The sequence below is a fragment of the Danio rerio genome, chromosome 18 (assembly GCF_049306965.1).
Source record: "Danio rerio strain Tuebingen ecotype United States chromosome 18, GRCz12tu, whole genome shotgun sequence".
Taxonomy (NCBI): Eukaryota; Metazoa; Chordata; class Actinopteri; order Cypriniformes; family Danionidae; genus Danio; species Danio rerio.
Genome location: NC_133193.1, coordinates 3,900,001 through 3,919,708, shown reverse-complemented (window position 1 = coordinate 3,919,708; position 19,708 = coordinate 3,900,001). Strand labels below are relative to the sequence as shown.

The following is a 19,708-nucleotide window of genomic DNA, read 5'->3' as shown; positions in this document are numbered from 1 at the left end:
ATACATTTTCTATTATTTATTATTATATTATTATTATTATTATATTTGTTTATTATATTACTATTACAATCATTATTATTATTATTATTATATTTAATATAGCTAATTTATTCATTTATTTATTTATTTATTTTTATAATTACTTTATTAGTATACTTTATAATTAGTATTAAAATGTTATAAAAATTATTACATTTTCTACTTAACCCTAAATACAGACTTGACTTATTGCCTTTTTTGGTTTGGAAATTGGTTTCATGTGTATGTATTTATGCGTGTATGTGTGTAAATATAATAAATTATTTCATTGTATTATTTTTATTTGTTTTAGTATTTCCTTGTCATTACCTTTCAGTTTTTCCTCTTTATTGACACTATTGTTGTTAATGCTGGCACTATTATTAATACTATTATTTCACAACCTATTTATTGGTTATTACATGTATATCTGTGCACTTTGCTATATGCTGTTTGCCTACGGCATGTTTTTCTGTGTTCGAAAAATACAAAATAAAAATAAAAAATTTGATGGAAAAAGATTACATTTTCAATGAACAGATTATTAATGTTAGATTTTTTTTAATTATCAAAGAAAGATTGAACCTATAATAATAATAATATTAATAATTATAAGCAATATTATAAATTAATATTATTTTATTTATTTTATACATTAATTTGTTATAGACAATTAACAAATTAACAATATAGTTTAATTAATAATACATTGTTAATAAGAATAATGATGACAACGATAATAATAATAAGACAATAAAAAGACAAAAATAATAGGTTTTATGAAAGATTAATAACTATTTTCTTTTGTACTAGAAAAAATATGTAACTGTTATATTAATATATAACTTATTATTCATTTATTTATTTTCTTTTCGGCCTAGTCCCTTTATTAATCTGGGGTCGCCACAGCGGAATGAACCGCCAACTTATCCAGCATATGTTTTATGCAGCCCATCTCTGGGAAACATCCATACACACTCATAGACTACGGCCAATTTAGCTATATCCAACTCACCTGTACTGCATGTCTTTGGATGTGGGGGAAACTGGAGCATCCGGAGGAAACCCACGCAGGGAGAACATGCAAACTACACACAGAAACACCAACTGACCCAGTCGAGACTCGAACCAGCGACCTTCTTGCTGTGATAACTTATTATAATATACATATTATATTGAATTAATAAGATATATATTGAATGATATTTTTCTGCTCCTGTTAAGACTATGCATGCCAGATAAACACATTTACTAACATAAGACGCATGCATTGACAGGACAGAAGAACTAATAGAAGTGCTTTAACTAAAATGATAGCATCACATTCCTGCAATTAAACCATTTATAATCCCCTACAGACAAGCTAAAACATAACAGCTTTCCACTTTCTGCGTAATCAACAGGATGTCAGAGAGAATCTCTTTGTCTGTGCAGATTTGATTATGATTTAAATGCATAAAGTGTTGATAGAGAGTTGAATCTGACCAGAACTCTCCGTCGTCCTCCACGGTCACACCCAAACGCTCCCGCTCGCCTTTACTGACCCGCTTCCACTCCTCTGAGCTGCACACACACACACACACGACACACAGACACACATAATAATAAAAATAATGGGCCAGCAAAGAATGAACAAAACATTTAGTGCATTTTTATGATGCTAAAAATGTTTTCCCTCCAGCAGGAGGCAGTGTAATCACACTAACACATTTAAACATTTACAACTGAACTCACAACATTTGCGGTTTGAAACAAAGTGCCTCTGTGTCAAAACTTATGGTCAAAACACACTCATCATTTCCTGTTTGCGTTGTTCCTCATGGGTGAGTCATGCATTGTGGACAATAACTTCTACACTTCAATCCTTTTAGCAGTTTCTGATCTACATCGTTCTCCACGCTAGTTTATCACATCCACTGGAAATGTTAGTAGTTATAAGATGAAGGTGGTCTACCGGCAGTGAATACATATAAATAAAATTAGCCAAAGCCAAAATGATTCTGATATAAGATATAGGAGTACTAACAATACTAATAATACTATTAATAATAACAGTAATAATAAAAACAACAAAAATATTAATTATCATTATAATAATAATAACGACAACAACAATAATAATAATAATAATAATAACAAAAATATTAAGAACAATATTAACAATAATAATAACAACAACAATAATAATAATTACAACAACAACAATAATAATAATAATAATAATAACAATAATAACAAAAAATATATTAATTACCATTATAATAATAATAACAACAATAATAATAATAATAATAACAACAATAATAACAACAATATTAAGAACAATATTAACAATAATAATAATAATAACAATAATAATAATAATAACAACAACAATAATTACAACAACAATAATAATAATAATTACAGTAATAACAACAATAATATTAATTATCATAATAATATTAATAATAACAATAATAATATACACATATTATTAATAATTAAACATACATACACACATACATGCAAATTATTTCAGATAATATATGTCTCACACGTTTATGTAAACTATGTTATATTTCAGATAACTAAAATTATTTTCGTTTTATGGATTTATTTTAAAATATTATATATATATATATATATATATATATATATATATATATATATATATATATATATATATATATATATATATATAAAATATATAATATATATATAATGATTATAACAACAACAAAATAAACACACACACACACACACACACACACACACATACATATATATATATGATCCAAATAAAACAAAATAAAGATTAAATAAGAAATAATTTCTAAAAAAATATGCAAAAGCTCAAACATTATTTACTACGAGCATTTAATTATTATTTTAGTATATTCATATTTTGAATTTTTTGTTTATGCTTTCCTACTTTTAATACTTCAGTTTTTTGTTAAGCCAATATTTTTTACTTGCACACCTTATACGAGCTTTTCCCCAAATTTTATTTAAACAAATGTGAACAGTTTGACTTTTAGGTACAGGTATTCAGCATTTGTGTGCATTGTAGCCTTAATTGTGTTTTTTTAAGGCTAAAACTTGTCAAAATACACTCCTGTTTGCGTGTTTTACCATGCTTAAGTCATTACGAACAAAAACTTCGACACTTCAATCCTTTAAAGCAACGTCTGATCTACACTGTTCTCCTCGCCTCGTTAATCACATCCGCTGGAAATGTTAGCATTAAATGAAGGTCATCTTCCAGCTGGGAAGTGTGTTTACATGATGATCTGAAGAGCTTCTGGTGCTTTAAATCAAATTATTTACATCAGGGAATGCTGGGAAAAATTCCAGTTCCGACTTGAGCCTTGTTTCCTGTCAATAACGCACTGAAAACTGATGTAGTACTGCATATTTCAGCTCTGCAGGTTGGCATTTGCAGGTGTGTGTGTTTGTGTGTGTGTGTGTGTGTGTGTGTGTTTGTTAGTAGTGACCTGTCGCTCCAGGCCCCGTTCCACTCTCTCTGGCCCCATGGATTCCTCATGCGAATCATGGATAGTTTTTCTGACTTGAAGAAGGCCAGTAGGCCGGAGCCCAAACGCACTTTGCGCACATCTGTGACGGCGTATGCGTGACCTTTGACCAGACCACAGTCCAGACGCGCCTCCATGTCTGCCTGAGTTGTGGCCTACAACACAAAAAACATGTATATGAATTTAATCCCAGAGTTATTTGCTGTAATTCAATTCTGCAAATATGTTTACTTATTTAAAAAATAATTAAATTATATATATATATATATATATATATATATATATATATATATATATATATATATATATATATATATATATATATATATATATATATATATATACATATACATATAAATAAATAATGTAATAATTTTTTAATAAGTAAACATATTTGCAGAATTGAATTACATATATATTATATATATGTTTACATATATATTATATAATTACATATTATATATATATATATATATATATATATATATATATATATATTAGTGCTGTCAATCAATAAAAAAAAACTAATTTCGCACTTTTTTAAAAAAAAATTAATCGCGATTAATCACATTTAAAATACTGAAAGTTGTAATTTTGCCTATTCAAATGTAAAATTCATGTAAACGCAAGACAAAAATTATTTAAATTCAAAATATAATTGTTTATTAGAATTTTTGTTTAACTTGTAACACAGATTTCTTCGTGTAAACAACAAACCCACAATAAACCATCAAGATCCTGGCTTGACAGCCATATTTATTACAGAAATTAAAACACAGGCATGTTAATGCGATATCAATTTTAAAACAATCAATGCCAATAAAGAAAACATTGATTTCCATGTTGGATTCTAAGTGGACTGCAAAAAAATGCCAAAATACAGGAATTGCAGATATGGAAAATGAAAAATTATAATAATAAACTATAGAATACAAACTGTTGCACTCATTGTAAAGTTTTATTGCTGTGAGTTGAGAACATTAGTTATAGAGTAGAAACAATTTTGCTTAATCCTCCTTTACATTCATCCAGTTGCTATAAGACTAGGAGTATCCCGCAAGTGCACAGAGACTCCCAAATGCCCGCAAATGAATGATAATCTCTCGTAAACCGGTCGTTAAATACATTGCACACCCCTCTCCCCTGCATCCCTCCTAGCTCTTCAGGTAGCTTATGTCGCGCGCAACTCAACCCCACCGTCCTTCAGGTACGTCTCGCGCGTACACGCCCCTACTCAGATACGTCGCTCACTCCACCCCTGACACCCCTCAACGAGCCTGACACAGACACACACACACAACGCGCTGGAGCGACTCGCGTTCATCAAATTTGCTTAAACTAAGCGTCCTAAAATATTACTGTATTTCACAAGGATTCTGACACAACAACGCGAAGCATACGCTTTCGTTGCGTTTAATGAGGAAACACGCTAAACTTGGAGGGCTCATGCTGAAAGGCAGAGTAATGCCCTGTCTTTGACAGCTCGCGACTTCACCAGAGACTTTCTAAGTACATTCACATAAGACACCAATACTCTGATATTAATATGATTCAGATTAGACTCTTATTAAAAGTCTACCGTGTAGCCTAAGCAGCGATTTTATTACCTTAAAGGAACACAGAGTCACGAAATGCGGAGGATTTTCTTTCTGTTCGCCATGCGGTATCAACTTACAACAGAAGTCGAAAGTTTTGTTTTATACTGGAACTTGCCTTCAAAAAGTGCTTCCTCGGTCTTATACACATTTCTTGCATGTTGAACACGTCCACCACAACAGGAAGTAAAAAAAACCTGCAACTGCGTTAATTGCGTTATTTTTTTTTTTACGTGTTAATTATTTAAAATTAATCGCATGCGTTAACGCACTAATTTTGACAGCGCTAATATATATATATATATATATATATATATATATATATATATATATATTTATATACACACACACACATTTATTATTATTATTTCTCATTACAGTTTACACTTCCTACTCTTCCTCCCTGTCAGATGTCTGAATATGTGTCTACGTAGACACTCACCGGCCACTTTATTAGGTACACCTGTTCACGTGCTCGTTAACGCAAAATTCTAATCAGCCAATCACATGGCAGCAGCTTACTGCATTTAGGCATGTAGACATGGTCAAGACGATCTGCTGCAGTTCAAAGCGAGCATCAGAATGGGAAGGAAAGGGCCAGCTATTGGTGGAGTGGAGAGACAGTGGTTGAGAGACAGTGGTTGAGCCAATTCAGTGGATGGGGATGTTTGGGAGGCCATGATGGATAAAGGCCAATGGAGGGATTTTGGCCAGGACACCCTGTTTCATCGGGTTTAGTTTGACTTTCAATCACACAGGTTGTAATTTTTGTGCCTTAATTTTACCCACAATTCTGCAAATTTGTACACTAAAACGTCAACTCATTATATAACAAATCTTTTTCTTGCACTGAATTTCTGCTCATTACATTTATTCATTCATTCATTCATTCATTCTCCTTCGACTTAGTCTCTTATTTATCAGGGGTCGCCACTGCAGAATGAACCGCCAATTATTCCAGCACATGTTTTACACAGCGGATGCCCTTCCGGCTGCAACCCAGTACTGGAAAACACCCACATACACTCATTCACACACACACTCATACACTGGGCAATTTAATTTACCCAATTCACCTACAGCGCGTGTGTTTGGACTCTGGAGTTTGGGGGAAACCGGAGCACGCGGAGGAAACCCACGCCAACACAGGGAGAACATGCAAACTCCACACAGAAATGCCAACTGACCCAGCCGGGACTCAAACCATGGACTTTCTTGCTGTAAGGTGACAATGCTAACCACTCAGACACCGCACCGCCCCCTCCTCATTATAGTCTAGTATTATAATACTGCTCTAGAACAGACACACTCACTCTGATGGAGCAGCTGATGAGGCCTCCTCTGTTGTGGACCTTCAGGACTCGATCAAACAGCTGATGCCGAGCCTCTTCATCCTGAGCAAACTTTCCTTCCAGCAGATCCATGGGCTCAGAAACACCTCCGGTGAAGTCCACCAGAGCATCTGCCGTGTTTCCACCATCCAGAGCCTCATAACAGCCACACATCCTGAACAAAACAGCAACAAAGATCAACAACCAGCAGGTTTCTTAAGAAAGAGCCCGAGAAGCTTCAGCAATGGGGCTGCTGAATGCTTGATTCTGATTGGCTGGTGAGCAGTCTAAAGTGTGCCATTATTTTCAGATAAACCTACAGTTAAAGTAGTTCCAACCACTATGAAAGCGCCATATTACTACGCTGAAAGATTTTAGTTATTTCACCGCCACAACAGGCAAATACTCTAATCTGATTGGTTGATGAGCATTCTAAGGTGTGCCGTTATTTTCAGATAAATGTACAGCTAAAGTAGTTCCGGCTGGCTGAGCGCATTACAGCTCCATATCACTACACCGTTTGATTCATTTCACAGCTCATGGCTGATGAGCATTCTAAGGTGTGCTGTTTTTATTTATTTAATTGAAATGATTTAATTAATTAAATAATTTGATTGTTATTTAATTGATAAAATTTTTTATTAAAAATGTACAAAAAATTATATATATATATATATATATATATATATATTTTTTTTTTTTTTTTTTTGCTTTTTTTATTTATTAAAATAAAATAAATAAATTATTTAATTTAGTTTAATATCAATAAATATTTTATTATTTATGTGTGCATTTATCTATACATTTTTATTGAAATATGAAATTGTTATTGAAGTTATTATTATGCAATTATACAATTATTATTGTAATATTATTATTATTATTATTATTATTATTATTATTATTATTATTATTATGCAATTATGCAGTCTTTCTTCTATTTTAAATGTTTAGCAACAAAACCTCTTTTTGGTGGAAGCAAAAATAAAGTGGCTGTATGAGTCTTTTAATGCAAATGAGCTGCTACTTCCAGGCCTCTCCTAAAAGAGGGGGAAACCTGTGCAGCGTGTGCCTCTAAAGTACATGCAGATGTCTTGTTAATTGTTGCCAGAGATTTAAAGTCACTGCTAGTTTAAACAGATGTGTTTATTTTTTTTCTGGACTTACGGTTTCTTGCACTTACTTTGCGTAGGCTTTCTCCACCAGAGCACTCCAGAACTCATTACTGTCGTTGGAGTGGCAGTATATGAGCTTCCCGTTTGCGGTTGGCAGTCGGTCATCAATGACAACGTCGACCCAATCTCCAAAACGCCAGAACCGAAAGTGAAAAATCCCAGCATAGCTCTCCGGTTTATTCTTGTCCCATTCCTGGTCCTTCCAATCCGGAATGACCTTTAAATAGATGAAAAACTGCTTTTTAATAACTGGACTAAATCTGACAACTGATGCAGAAAACAAAAGACTGTTTAGGCTAGGGGTGGCCAACCCTGTTCCTGGAGAGCCACCTTCCTGCAGATTTCAGTTGCTACCCATATCAAACACACCTGAACCAATTAATTAGGTCCTGAACCACACATAATAATTACAGGCAGGTGTGTTTGATATGGATTGCAACTGAAATCTGCAGGAAGGTGGCTCTCCAGGAACAGGGTTGGCCACCCCTGGTTTAGACGGTAAACCAGGGAGCATAATCAGTAAATGGCACCATGAAAAAGGAGCAATACATTAAAACTTCTCAACAAAAAACATTAGGCAGTCTGCAGAGAAATTGGCCTTGGGCATTAGTAAACTTTTCACCACAACAACAACAACCCAAAACACACAGCAAAAGTGCTGAGGAAATAGCTAGCAGAAAAAACGTTTTGCAGTGGCCTAGCCACAGTCCTGACATAAACTCAATTGAGAATTTGTGGTGGGAGCTAAAGACCAGGGTGATGGCAAGAGACTCTACAGCCTGAAAGAGTAAGAGCAAAATGAATGGCCAAAAATACCAGTGGAGACATGCAGAAAGCTGGCCAGCACTTATAGGAAGTATTTAAAAGCACTAATAGCCAAAAAGGCTTTTCTATTGATTATTGAAAAGGGTATGAATAATTTTGGACATGCCACGTTTTGTTCAAATGTAAATAAAAGCTGAGAAATGTATTTTTTTCCACAATGATGACTTTTATAACATCAAAATTCTCAACAACAACATCAGGAAATGTGCAGAGAAATTGGCCTTAGGCACTAGTGGACATTCAGCATAATAACGACCCAAAACACACAGCAAAAGTGTTGAAGAAATGGTTAACAGACAAAAAAAACAAACGTTTTGCAGTGGCCTAGCCAGAGTCCTGACTTTAACCCAACTGAGAATCTGTAGAGGAAGCTAATGTTTTTTTTTTTCAATTCATCTTTATTTTTATAGTGCTTTTATAAGATTATGTAGATTATGGCAAAGCAGCTTCACATAGAAGATTATAGTGATAAAGATCAGGCTGATGGTAAACTCTACAACCTAAAAGAGTAGAAGCTCATCGATAAAGATAAATGGGCAAAAATACAAGTGGAGACATGCAGAAAGCAGCTCAGCAATTATAGGATGTGTTTGATTGCTATAAATAGCCAAAACAGGATTTTCTATTGATCATTGAAAAGGGTATGAATAATTTTGGACAGGACACTTTTTGTTCAAATGTAAATAAAATCTGTGAAATTAGTTGGTTTTTTCCACAACGATGACTCTTGTCAACGTCTTATTATCTTTTGGGAGAAGCCAGTGTCATATTTGGTCAAAAACAACAACTTGCATCAGAATTATTCAACACCAGAATTTGCTTAACTGTATATATTCCAGCTAAACAAAAAGTAGTAAAACCTTCTCCAGAAGACAAATACAACAGGACATTTTGTAAAAAAAAAAAAATATATATTAGGGGTGTCAAAATTAATTGTTTCTTCGGTGCACCGCGATGCAGACGCGGACAATTCGGTATTGATTCAGTAATAACCATAACCGGTTATTATGTAGTGACGTCATTTATCTCCTATGCGCTCTGTCGCGAGGGAGGTGAGCGCCATTATTTACAACACTCAGCCAACTTGGGGCCGGCCCGTGGCATAGGCACCATAGGCAAATGCTTAGGGCGCTGTATATCCAGTGGGGCGCCAGAAATGAGCGCGCTTCAGTTGGTTTTGTTTTTGATTTTCCTGACACACATTCAGTTATAGACGGCAATAACTCAAAAAAACGCTTACCCTAAAAAGATCTAAAGTGTTTCCTACAAAAAGACAAAGCTGGTTATGTTTCACAGCTGTCTTTCTTTCTTTCGCTCGACATTACGAGCACTGCTCCGTTTAAGACCTCTCAGTCTGCGTTTACTTTAGCCGGCAGAGCTCGCGCTGAGAGGAGCTCTCTGTAAGGGACCGTCGGAAAAGTGCTTATTTTTTTCGTTTTTTTTCGTTTTTCTGCTCCGCTAAGCGCAAGCTCTCCCTGTTGCAAGGGCTTAAGTGTGTTTGTTTGTGTGTGTGTGTGTGTGTGTGTGTGTGTGTGTGTGTGTGTGTGTGTGCGCGTGTGTGTGTGTGTTTGTTTGTTTGATGCTGTCTATGTTTGTGAATGTGTTTGAATGAGAGACAGTGTGTTGCTGTGTGTCTGTGTGTTTATACAGACAGCATGTTATAGCCTCCCCCCTAAAATATAACACTATATATGGAAAGCATCGTCAATGCACCGTGATGCACCAAGATATGGAATTGAACCGAATCGATGGCATGATAATCGTAACCGAACCGAACTGTGAGACAAGTATAGGTTCACACCTCTAATATATATATATATATATATATATATATATATATATATATATATATATGGAAATTGTGAATAAAATTACAATTTTACCTATATATATATATATATATATATATATATATATATATATATATATATATATATATATATATATATATATATATATATATATATATATATATTCAAATGCACAAAACAAAGCAAAACAGAAAGTCTGGAAGTTTTCCAACAGCAGAAAGCATCTGTTGCCTAGAGCTGCAACACTGAATCTGTTTGCTTTGCTCCTCCTCCTTTTTCCAAAACTAAAGTCGAGTCTCAGAGAATCAATAAAGTCCCCATCTGAGCGAGTGTGTGTGCCCGAGGGGACGCAGTGGCGCTGCAGCGGATGGAAAAGTGAAGGCTGAGCGAGGAAAAGCTTCATTCACACACAGAGAGAATCAGCAAAACAGCATCATGGGTTCAGAAATGGAGCTGACATTCACTGAGGATCTGCAGCTGACAGAGGTCATTTACATTTATATTTACTCATTTAGCAGATGATTTTATGACTTGCAAGTGATGATTTACACTGAAAAAAGTAGTTTTTCTTTACTTGGAGTTCTTGTCTTGTTTCTGCACTGTGAAAAATATCCGTATTGTGTGTTTTCAGTTTATTTATGGTTGTGAATGGCATTATGGGATGTTGATCTCTGCTCTGTTGACTTTTATTGACATTTTTGTGCTTTAAAATATTATAATGTATAAGAAATAATAATAACATATAGAGAAATACGTGTTTAAAATAACAGAAAATGTACTGGCAGTTTATTACAAGGATTTTATAGTGTAATATACAACACCAACCCAGATAATTTAGCACTTTAAACTATTAAAAATATTCATAAAAGTCACTTCTTTGAACTTTTCAAGGTTAAAAGTTGTTGGAGGAATGATCAAGATCCCATAATGCAATTTTAAAGCAGAAATTAATTGGGGAAAATTCAAAACATGAATCAGAAATTACAGAAAATTGCTGATTTATGGATAACTTTACAGTGCGCTTTTCTAGATTAGAGATTTTGTCTCGTTTCTAGTCCAAATATTTAAGAATTGTCTTGTTTTCAGAAATAATGTGTAAATATTAAGTGATATTTTTCTTAAAACAGGCTAAATAACCAGCCAATATAATAAGCAAACTAATCTTATTTCAAAGCATATAATATATATATATATATTAGTTTGCTTGCCACATTGGCAGATCATTTTAAGATTTTAATAAAAAAAATTTTTTTTTTTATATATATTTTTTTACTTGTCAAGAAAATGTTCCTTGATTTAAGAATTTTTACAAATTTAGACTAGAAAAACTTCAAATCTTTTATATAACACTGCTATGATGCATCAAAGTCTTATTTTTAATCAAAATTTTTTTTTTTTTCAAAGTGATGCGTTTCCTGGTGCAGTCGATTTCTCGATTTCAGAATTTTTAAATATTCTGACTATAAACAAGACCAAAACTTTAATATTAGGGTAAATGGTTGCAAGCAAATTTATATGGGTTGAATTTAAACAAACATATGAAACGTAATGTTCAACTTGATTTGTTTGTTTAAATTAAGCCCAAATAAATTGTTTGCAAGCACTTACCTTAATTTCTTTTAGTAAATCCAAAGAATATTTATTTGCAGTGTAAAAAAGAAGAGCTTTAAATCATCAGAGAGTAGCAGTATATGCATGTTATGAAACATTAAATTAAGTTGAATGATTTATTAATTTATTTTTTATTAAGGTGATGTGTTTGCGGGTGCAGTTGCTCCAGCAGATAGAGTTTTTGTCTTGTTTCTAGTCAAAATTTCTAAAAGTTCTTAAATAGGGAATTTTTCTTGAAAAATAATGTGTCAAAATTAAGTCAGATTTTTCATAATGCAAGCAAAATGATGTCAATGGGTTAAGCAAAATTATATTTTGTTAAAAACTCACTTAATATTGACAAATTATTATTTTATTAAAATATTATTTTAATCATTTTAATATTATTTTAATAATATCCTTATGTTAAAAATATTATTTTAATATTACTAAATTATTCGCAGATATACTGTGAAAATCTCAAAACAAATTGTCTTGTTTTGATATTTTCACAGTATTTCAGACAATATTTTTTCTTCTGGAGAAAGTCTTATTTGGTTTATTTCGGCTAGAATAAAAGCAGTTTTCCTTTAAACCATTTTAAGGTTAATATTATTATCCCCCTTGAGCAATAGGTTTTTCGATAGTCTACAGAACAAACCATCGTTATACAATAACTTGCCTAATTACCCTAACTTTAATCTAATTGAGCTAGTTAAGCCTTTAAATGTCACTTTAAGCTGAATATTAGAATCTAGTCAAATATTATTTACTGTCATCATGGCAAAGATAAAATAAATCAGTTATTAGAAATGAGTTATTAAAACTATTAAGTATAGAAATGTGCTGAAAAAAATCTGTTAAACAGAAATTGGGGGAAAAATAAACAGGAGGGCTAATAATTCAGGAAGGCTTCAATTGTGTGTGTAATAATACATCTAAATGAAGTCTAACTATTTCTGACTTGATTTATTATCAAGGTGATGCGATTGCGTGTGCAGTCGCTCCAGCAGAAGGGTCAGAAACGGCAGGACGGGGAGCGTCTCCTACTCCCACATGAATCCGTCTACCGGCTGGACTTCAGCGATCAGGATCTGAGCTTCACCCGCTGGAACGTGAGTCTGCAGGGAACGGGACGCTTCACCGTCACCGGCATCTGCCAGCTCTGGACGCCCGACCTGACCCACCTGATGACCCGCCAGCTGCTGGAGCCCATCGGACAGTTCTGGAGGAACGCCGGAGACCCAGAGGACTCGCCCATCAAATGCCTGGAGGCGGATATTCAGGAGTTCGGGGAGCGGATCGCGGAGCTGGCCCGCGTGCGCAAAGTCATGTATTTTCTGATCGCATTCAAGGAAGGAGCGACCAAAGAAAAAATCTCCTGCTCTCTGACCTTCTGCAAAAACTGAGGCGCCTTTTTTGTCAGGTCAGATGCGTAGTCTTTGTTTAGATCTAGAGATTTGGGTCACACTTTACAATAAGGTTCATTAGTTAATGTTAATTAATGCATTTACTAAGATGAACAAACAATGAACAATACATTTACTACTGTATTTGTTAATGTTAGTCAATGTTAGTTAATGAAAATACAGTAGTTCATTGTTAGTTCAACTAATGTTAACAAGCATGGACTTGGATGTTAATAATGCATCAGTAAATGTTCAATTATGATTAATAAATGCTGTACATGTGCTGTTTATGATTAGTTCATGTTAGTAAATGCATTAACTAATGAACCTTATTGTAAAGTGTTACCGAGATTGGTTTATTGTCCTGTAGTAGGCCAGCATGTAAAGTCTTTTTAAAGCCTTGTCTGCCTGTGGGATTGGCTTTAATGGGAAAGCATCTGAATATATTTACTAGTGCTGGGCAAAGATTAAATCACATCCAAAATAAAAGTTTGTTTTGACATTATATATGTGCGTGTATTATATTTATTTATTTATTTATTTATTTATTATGTATTTGTGATACACATACAGTTGAAGTCAGAATTATTAGCCCCCTTTTGATTTTTTTTTCTCTTTTTAATATTTCCCAAATGATGTTAAACAGAGCAAGAAAATTTTCACAGTATGTCTGATAATATTGTTTCTTCTGGAGAAAGTCCTATTTGTTTTATTTCGGCTAGAATAAAAGCAGTTTTTAAATTTTTTGGGTCAATATAATTAGCCTCTTTAAGCAATTTTTTTTTTTTCGATAGTCTACAGAACAAACCATCGTTATACAATAACTTGCCTAATTACCCTAACCTGTCTAGTTAACCTAATTAACCTAGTTACGCCTTTAAATGTCACTTTAAGCTGTATAGAAGTGCCTTGAAAAATATCTAGTCAAATATTATTTACTGTCATCATGACAAAGATAAAATAAATCAGTTATTAGAAATAGGTTTCTAAAACTATTATGCTTATAAATGTGTTGAAACAATCTTCCCTCCATTAAACAGAAATTGGGGAAAAAAATAATCAGGGGTGATGATAATTCAGGGAGGCTAATAATTCTGACTTCAACTGTATATACAAGCAATATCACACGAGTACCAGTGCGTTGTGGCTGTATGTCGGCACTGGTGGGGGGCATGCGTTGGTTCAAGGCCGCAGACAGAGTGTCTTTGTGTCCCACCAATGATGATATACAGCCATATCGCACTGCTACGAGTGTGATATTGCTTTTATACAACAGTTCTTCGACGGCATATTCAGTCTGATCTCCCGAGGAAACGCAAGTATTTTACGTTTCGTGAGTTTAGTGGGTAATTCGTAAGAGTTCAGTCACGATTTTAAAAAGGAGGCGTGGCACCTAACCCCACCCCTAACCACAACCGTCATTGGGTGAAAAGCAAATCGTACTAAAAATGTACGAATTAGATCATACGAATTAGCTACTTAATCAAAAAGTTACGAATTGCTGTGAGATTGCGTTGGCATAATCGTGTGTATAACAAAATAAAATCAAACACGAAGAGTCTCAAAGCCCTTTTGTACGAGGAACTACTTTCTTCCGCCATTCATGCACATCTGTTGTTGACGTAAGAAACTGTTGCTCATTTACTAACGTCACTTTAGAGCTAGTATTTATTAATAATAATAATAATAATAATAATAATAATTCCTTACATTTATATAGCGCTTTTCTGGACACTCAAAGCGCCTTACACAATGGGGGGGGGGGGGGGATCTCCTCATCCACCACCAGTGTGCAGCAACCTGGATGACGTGAAGGCAGCCATATTGCAGCAGATCGCACACCACACACCAGCTGATTGGTGGAGAGGAAACAGAGTGATGAAGCCAATTATGATATGGGGAGGGTTAGGAGGCCATGATGAACAGAGGCCAGTGGGCAAATTTGGCCATTGGATTTTTTACGACCACAGAGAGTCGGGACCTCGCTTTAACGTCTCGTCCGAAAGACGGCGCAGTATAGAGTGCCCGTCACTATACTGGGGCATTACGACCCACAAAGACAACAGATTGAGCGCCCCCTGCTGGCCTCACTAACACCACTTCCAACAGCAACCTAGCTTTCCCATGTGGTCTCCCATCCAGGCACTGACCGGGTGCTTAGCTTCATGTGAGAGTTGCAGAGAGATAGCTGCCGCCGTTCTTGAGTGATTCTCTAGAGCAGGGGTGCTCAATCCGGTTCCTGGAGATCTACCTTCCAGTACAGTTTAGCTCCTACCCTGATCAAACCCACCTGAACCAATTAATTAGGACCTGAAATCCACTTGATAATTACAGACAGGTGTGTTTGATAAGGGTTGCAACTGAAATCTACAGGAAGGTAGATCTCCAGGAACAGGATTGGCCACCCCTGCTCTAGCGGTATTAGTGAAGTGATGACAAAACAGGTGACTTTGCTCGCATCTTGAGATTATAAGGCTGAACAGAATGAAATGCCATCAGTCTACAGAGATTTCCCAGTATTTCTCTGCTGCAATCAGGAGATCACAATAATTAACCCTGAAAAAGCCAAAGCAGCCAAATCACTACCATATTGCAAAAAATTAAGATCTATCTAATAAAATTGTTCTACATATTGCTTAGCTTTTTTTGTATGTGTGTATCACCTATACATAATACATATTTCATTGACACACACACACACACACACACACATTTAATATTTTTTATTTCGGGTGCAACTAATCAGCATTAATCCTTGCGCAGCATATCCTACGACCCAATTTCAGTGACGTCACACAAAGTGGCTTCTGGGTCCAAGCGCTCTATCAAACTGCATGTGGAGGAGACCATCATAAAATTATATATTATATAATATTTAGTGCTTCCTTGTGACAAATGTTTATATACCTAGTTTTATTTCTATAAATTACTGTTACACGAGTTCAGTCGTACGAAAACATACAATTTTAAAAAAGGAAGCATGGCACCTTTTATGTATGTGGATTTAATTTTAGCGAATGGGTTCTGTAATCATACACACAAAAAATGCTGGGTTGTAGCTCAACTAATTATTTCAATGAAAATTGAATGACACTTTTTAACCCAATGGCTGGGTTTGTCCATATTTGATCCGTTGTTGTGTTACAACCACCTACCATTTTTAGAGTGTAGTATTAATAGTGAAATCATTCGGTTTTTTATTAATGAGACATGTTCTAAAAGTGTTAAAAACTATCCTTTAGTCTGCGCCAATAGCCTAGTGGTTAAGTGTGCGGACATATAGCACCAAGGTGCTCATGGTGACCCGAGTTTGATTCCCGGCTCAAGGTCTTCTGCCTATCCTTCCCCTCTCTCTCTGCTCCCCATGTATTCCTGTTTATCTCTACTGTCCTATGTAATAAAGGTAAAAAGCAAACCTTATCTAGCTATATATATATATATATATATATATATATATATATATATATATATATATATATATATATATATATATATATATATATAATTATCCTTTAAATTGGTACTAAACATTGCTTTGATGCTTGAAAACCCCTTTTTTTTGGCTCGAATTTCCAATTAGACCCAAGAATTATACACTGTATTTACTATTCCTTTTGTTCAAGGACCGTGTAGTTTCCTCATGTTTTCATTTTTTCAATTGGACGACTGTTAACTTACACTAATATTGTTGTCTGTTGTGTGTTGTTCGTAACCTAATGCTCTTATAAAGCATAGCGGCAGTAAAATAAAGTGTTTTAGGTCAGCCACTGTGTTTCTGTAAGTGACTGTAGTGTTGTTATTGGGTCAATAGTGATGGCCTCTGAGTTTAGTATCCGGCTGACACGAGCGAATCAAAATCGGGAATCAATTAAAAAGTCCTGCCTTCAGGCGAACGGCATTAGTTCTGGGACGTCCGAAATGCTTTAAAAAGCCAATTCATTATTTCTGTTACGTCATCAAGAGCTGCTGTTTCACATCCGGTGACTTCTGAACTGAACAAACGATTCAGGGAGTCGATAAAGAATCATTTAGTTTGAACTAGTAACCGATTCACATGAACAACTTTCACAGAAATGGAGATCTCTGTGCCTTACGACACGTTAAATAAGCATTCATAAGGCTTAGTCCTTTTATTCGTCAGGGGTCGCCACAGCAGAATGAACCGCTAAATCATCCAGCATATGTTTTACAGAGCGGATACCCATTCAGTTGCAACCCAGTCCTGGGAAACACCAGTATACTCTCATTCACACACATACACTAAGGCCAATTTAGTTTATTCAGTTCCTCTATAGCGCATGTGTTTGGACTGTGGGAGAAACCGGAGCACCCAGGGGAAACCCACACCAACACGGGGAGAACATGCAAACTCCACACAGAAACGTCACCGGCCCAGCTGGGACTTGAACCAGCAACCTTCTTGCTGTGAGGCGACAGTGCTAACCACTGAGCCACTCTGTCGCCAATAAGCAATTAGTAAATGCAAAATCCTGCTGGTATTTAAATACAAATATCTGCATATGCAAATGCGTGCAAATTATTTCCCATGTGTTAATACTTGTAACTTTTTTTGTAGTATGAAATAACATAAATAAATTGTGAATCTAGCAAGATAATTAAATCCTGATCTTTTATTTTTATTATTTATTTAAAAAGTTAAAATGTCACTGGGACAACGATGAAGCATAAAAATACACTGAAAGCTAATTTTAAATAGTGAATAATAAAAAATATTGTTAATTAATTTTTTTTATTTATATTTAATTGACAAACTAAAATTAAAGTGAAATAAAAATTAATGAAAAAGTAGAATATGTGAATTAATATTTCATATTTTAATATAATATAAAAACTAAAATAAAAACTAGTTCAAAATGTTAATGCAAATTATTATTAAACACATGAATTAACATTGTAATATCTTTATATTTTTGTAATATTACTGCATGTTAAATTATATTAGTATTTCTTATTAATAAGGTTTAATATGTGGTAATATTTAGAAAATTATAAAGATAATACAATGACTATGACAAAGTGAATAGTTTAAAATTACATAAAAAGGAAAAGTTACTTTAAAAATATTAATAACAATCAAACAAACAAAGCATACAATAAAAAAGTTAAATAAAATAAAGATATATTAAATTAAATGAAATAGAACAAGGTTAAATTAAATGTAATAAAATAAACATAAATTAAGTAAAATATATGATAATTTAAATTAATTCGAATAAAGTTAATACATAAAATAAAATAAAATGAAGATAAAAAAATAAAAATATATTAAATTGCATTATAAAGAACAAAGTTAAATTAAATGTAATAAAATAAAATAGATAAATACAAAAAATTATTATATGAAATAGAACAAAGTTAAATTTAATTTAATGAAATAAAAAATAAATTTAAAATAAATTAAATTAAATAGAACAAAGTTAAATTAAATTTAAAGAAATAAAGATAAATTAAATTAAACATATTAATTCAAAATAAATAGAATAAAGTTAATTTACATTAAATAAAATAAAGATAAATAAAGTAAAAATATATTAAATTAAATAAAACAAACTGAAATAAATTTAATAAAACAAAGATAAATGAAATAAAATATGTAATAAATCAAATGAAATAGAATAAAGCTAAATTATTTTTATTTCATAAAATCAAAGATAAAAACATAAAAATATAATATATTAAATTAAATAGAACAGCTCAATTAGATTTAATAAAATAAAGATAAATCAAATTTAATTAAATTAAAAAGTTAATTTAAATGAAATACCACTATACTCAAAAAAGGCATCAAGCTAAAAAAAAAAACACAAAGCAAAACAAAAAAAAATTCTCACTATAATGCATTCTGAGATTGTCGACTCAATTAAATTACATAAATAATGCTAAATATATAACGCTGAAGATGGTCATAATGAGGTCTGGAAGAGCAGTTTAAGATGACTGTCTTCCTTTAAACGCCACCTAGGTAGTGAGCTCACTACACCTGAGTGTGTGTCCAGACGTGTGTGTCTGACGGGGGTCTGCAGGGGGACTGAAGCAAACATCAGCAGACAATAATGAGCCCTCAGGAGGAAACATCACTTCTAGCAGAGGCAGACAGAAGATATCTCAGTGTGTGAGGTGTTTGTGTCCCGTTAGGATCTGTAATGAGCATCACGGACGGCTGACTTATGACGGAAGTGTTTTATTTCCACACGTAGGGATGGTTGGAAGTGTGCAATATGTGGAAAATTAACAGAAGAGCGTGACAGGATGCCATGTGTTTTAATTTCAGTATAGATTTATGAAAAATATGAATCTAAGAAAAATCTATATTAAGATTGCAGCTCGATTTGAAAGTTTTATCCTTTCTGAAATCAAAAGTAGTGAAAATTTAAAATTAGTTTTTTATATTTTAAATTATATATACATAGTAAAAAAA

At 33.5% G+C, this 19,708-nt stretch overlaps 2 protein-coding genes across 4 annotated transcripts in view; one reads left to right on the top strand and one right to left on the bottom strand.

The window, feature by feature from the left end:
• Positions 1–19,708, bottom strand: part of capn5a (calpain 5a) — a 54,217-nt gene that overhangs the window by 13,874 nt on the left and 20,635 nt on the right. For all 3 annotated transcript variants that reach the window (XR_012393720.1, XR_012393721.1, NM_001080007.1), the window contains 4 exon segments: positions 7,643–7,851; positions 6,442–6,634; positions 3,495–3,688; positions 1,504–1,581 (listed from right to left, as the gene is read on the bottom strand). Coding sequence is in view for 1 of the 3 variants with exons in the window: in NM_001080007.1 (NP_001073476.1) it covers positions 1,504–1,581; positions 3,495–3,688; positions 6,442–6,634; positions 7,643–7,851 (674 nt within the window). In the remaining 2 variants the exon portion in view is untranslated.
• ompa (olfactory marker protein a) lies at positions 10,672–13,774 on the top strand. The gene is given in 2 exon segments (NM_001025185.1): positions 10,672–10,756; positions 12,841–13,774. Coding segments are annotated over 2 exon segments (480 nt in total). The 5' UTR covers positions 10,672–10,705; the 3' UTR covers positions 13,270–13,774.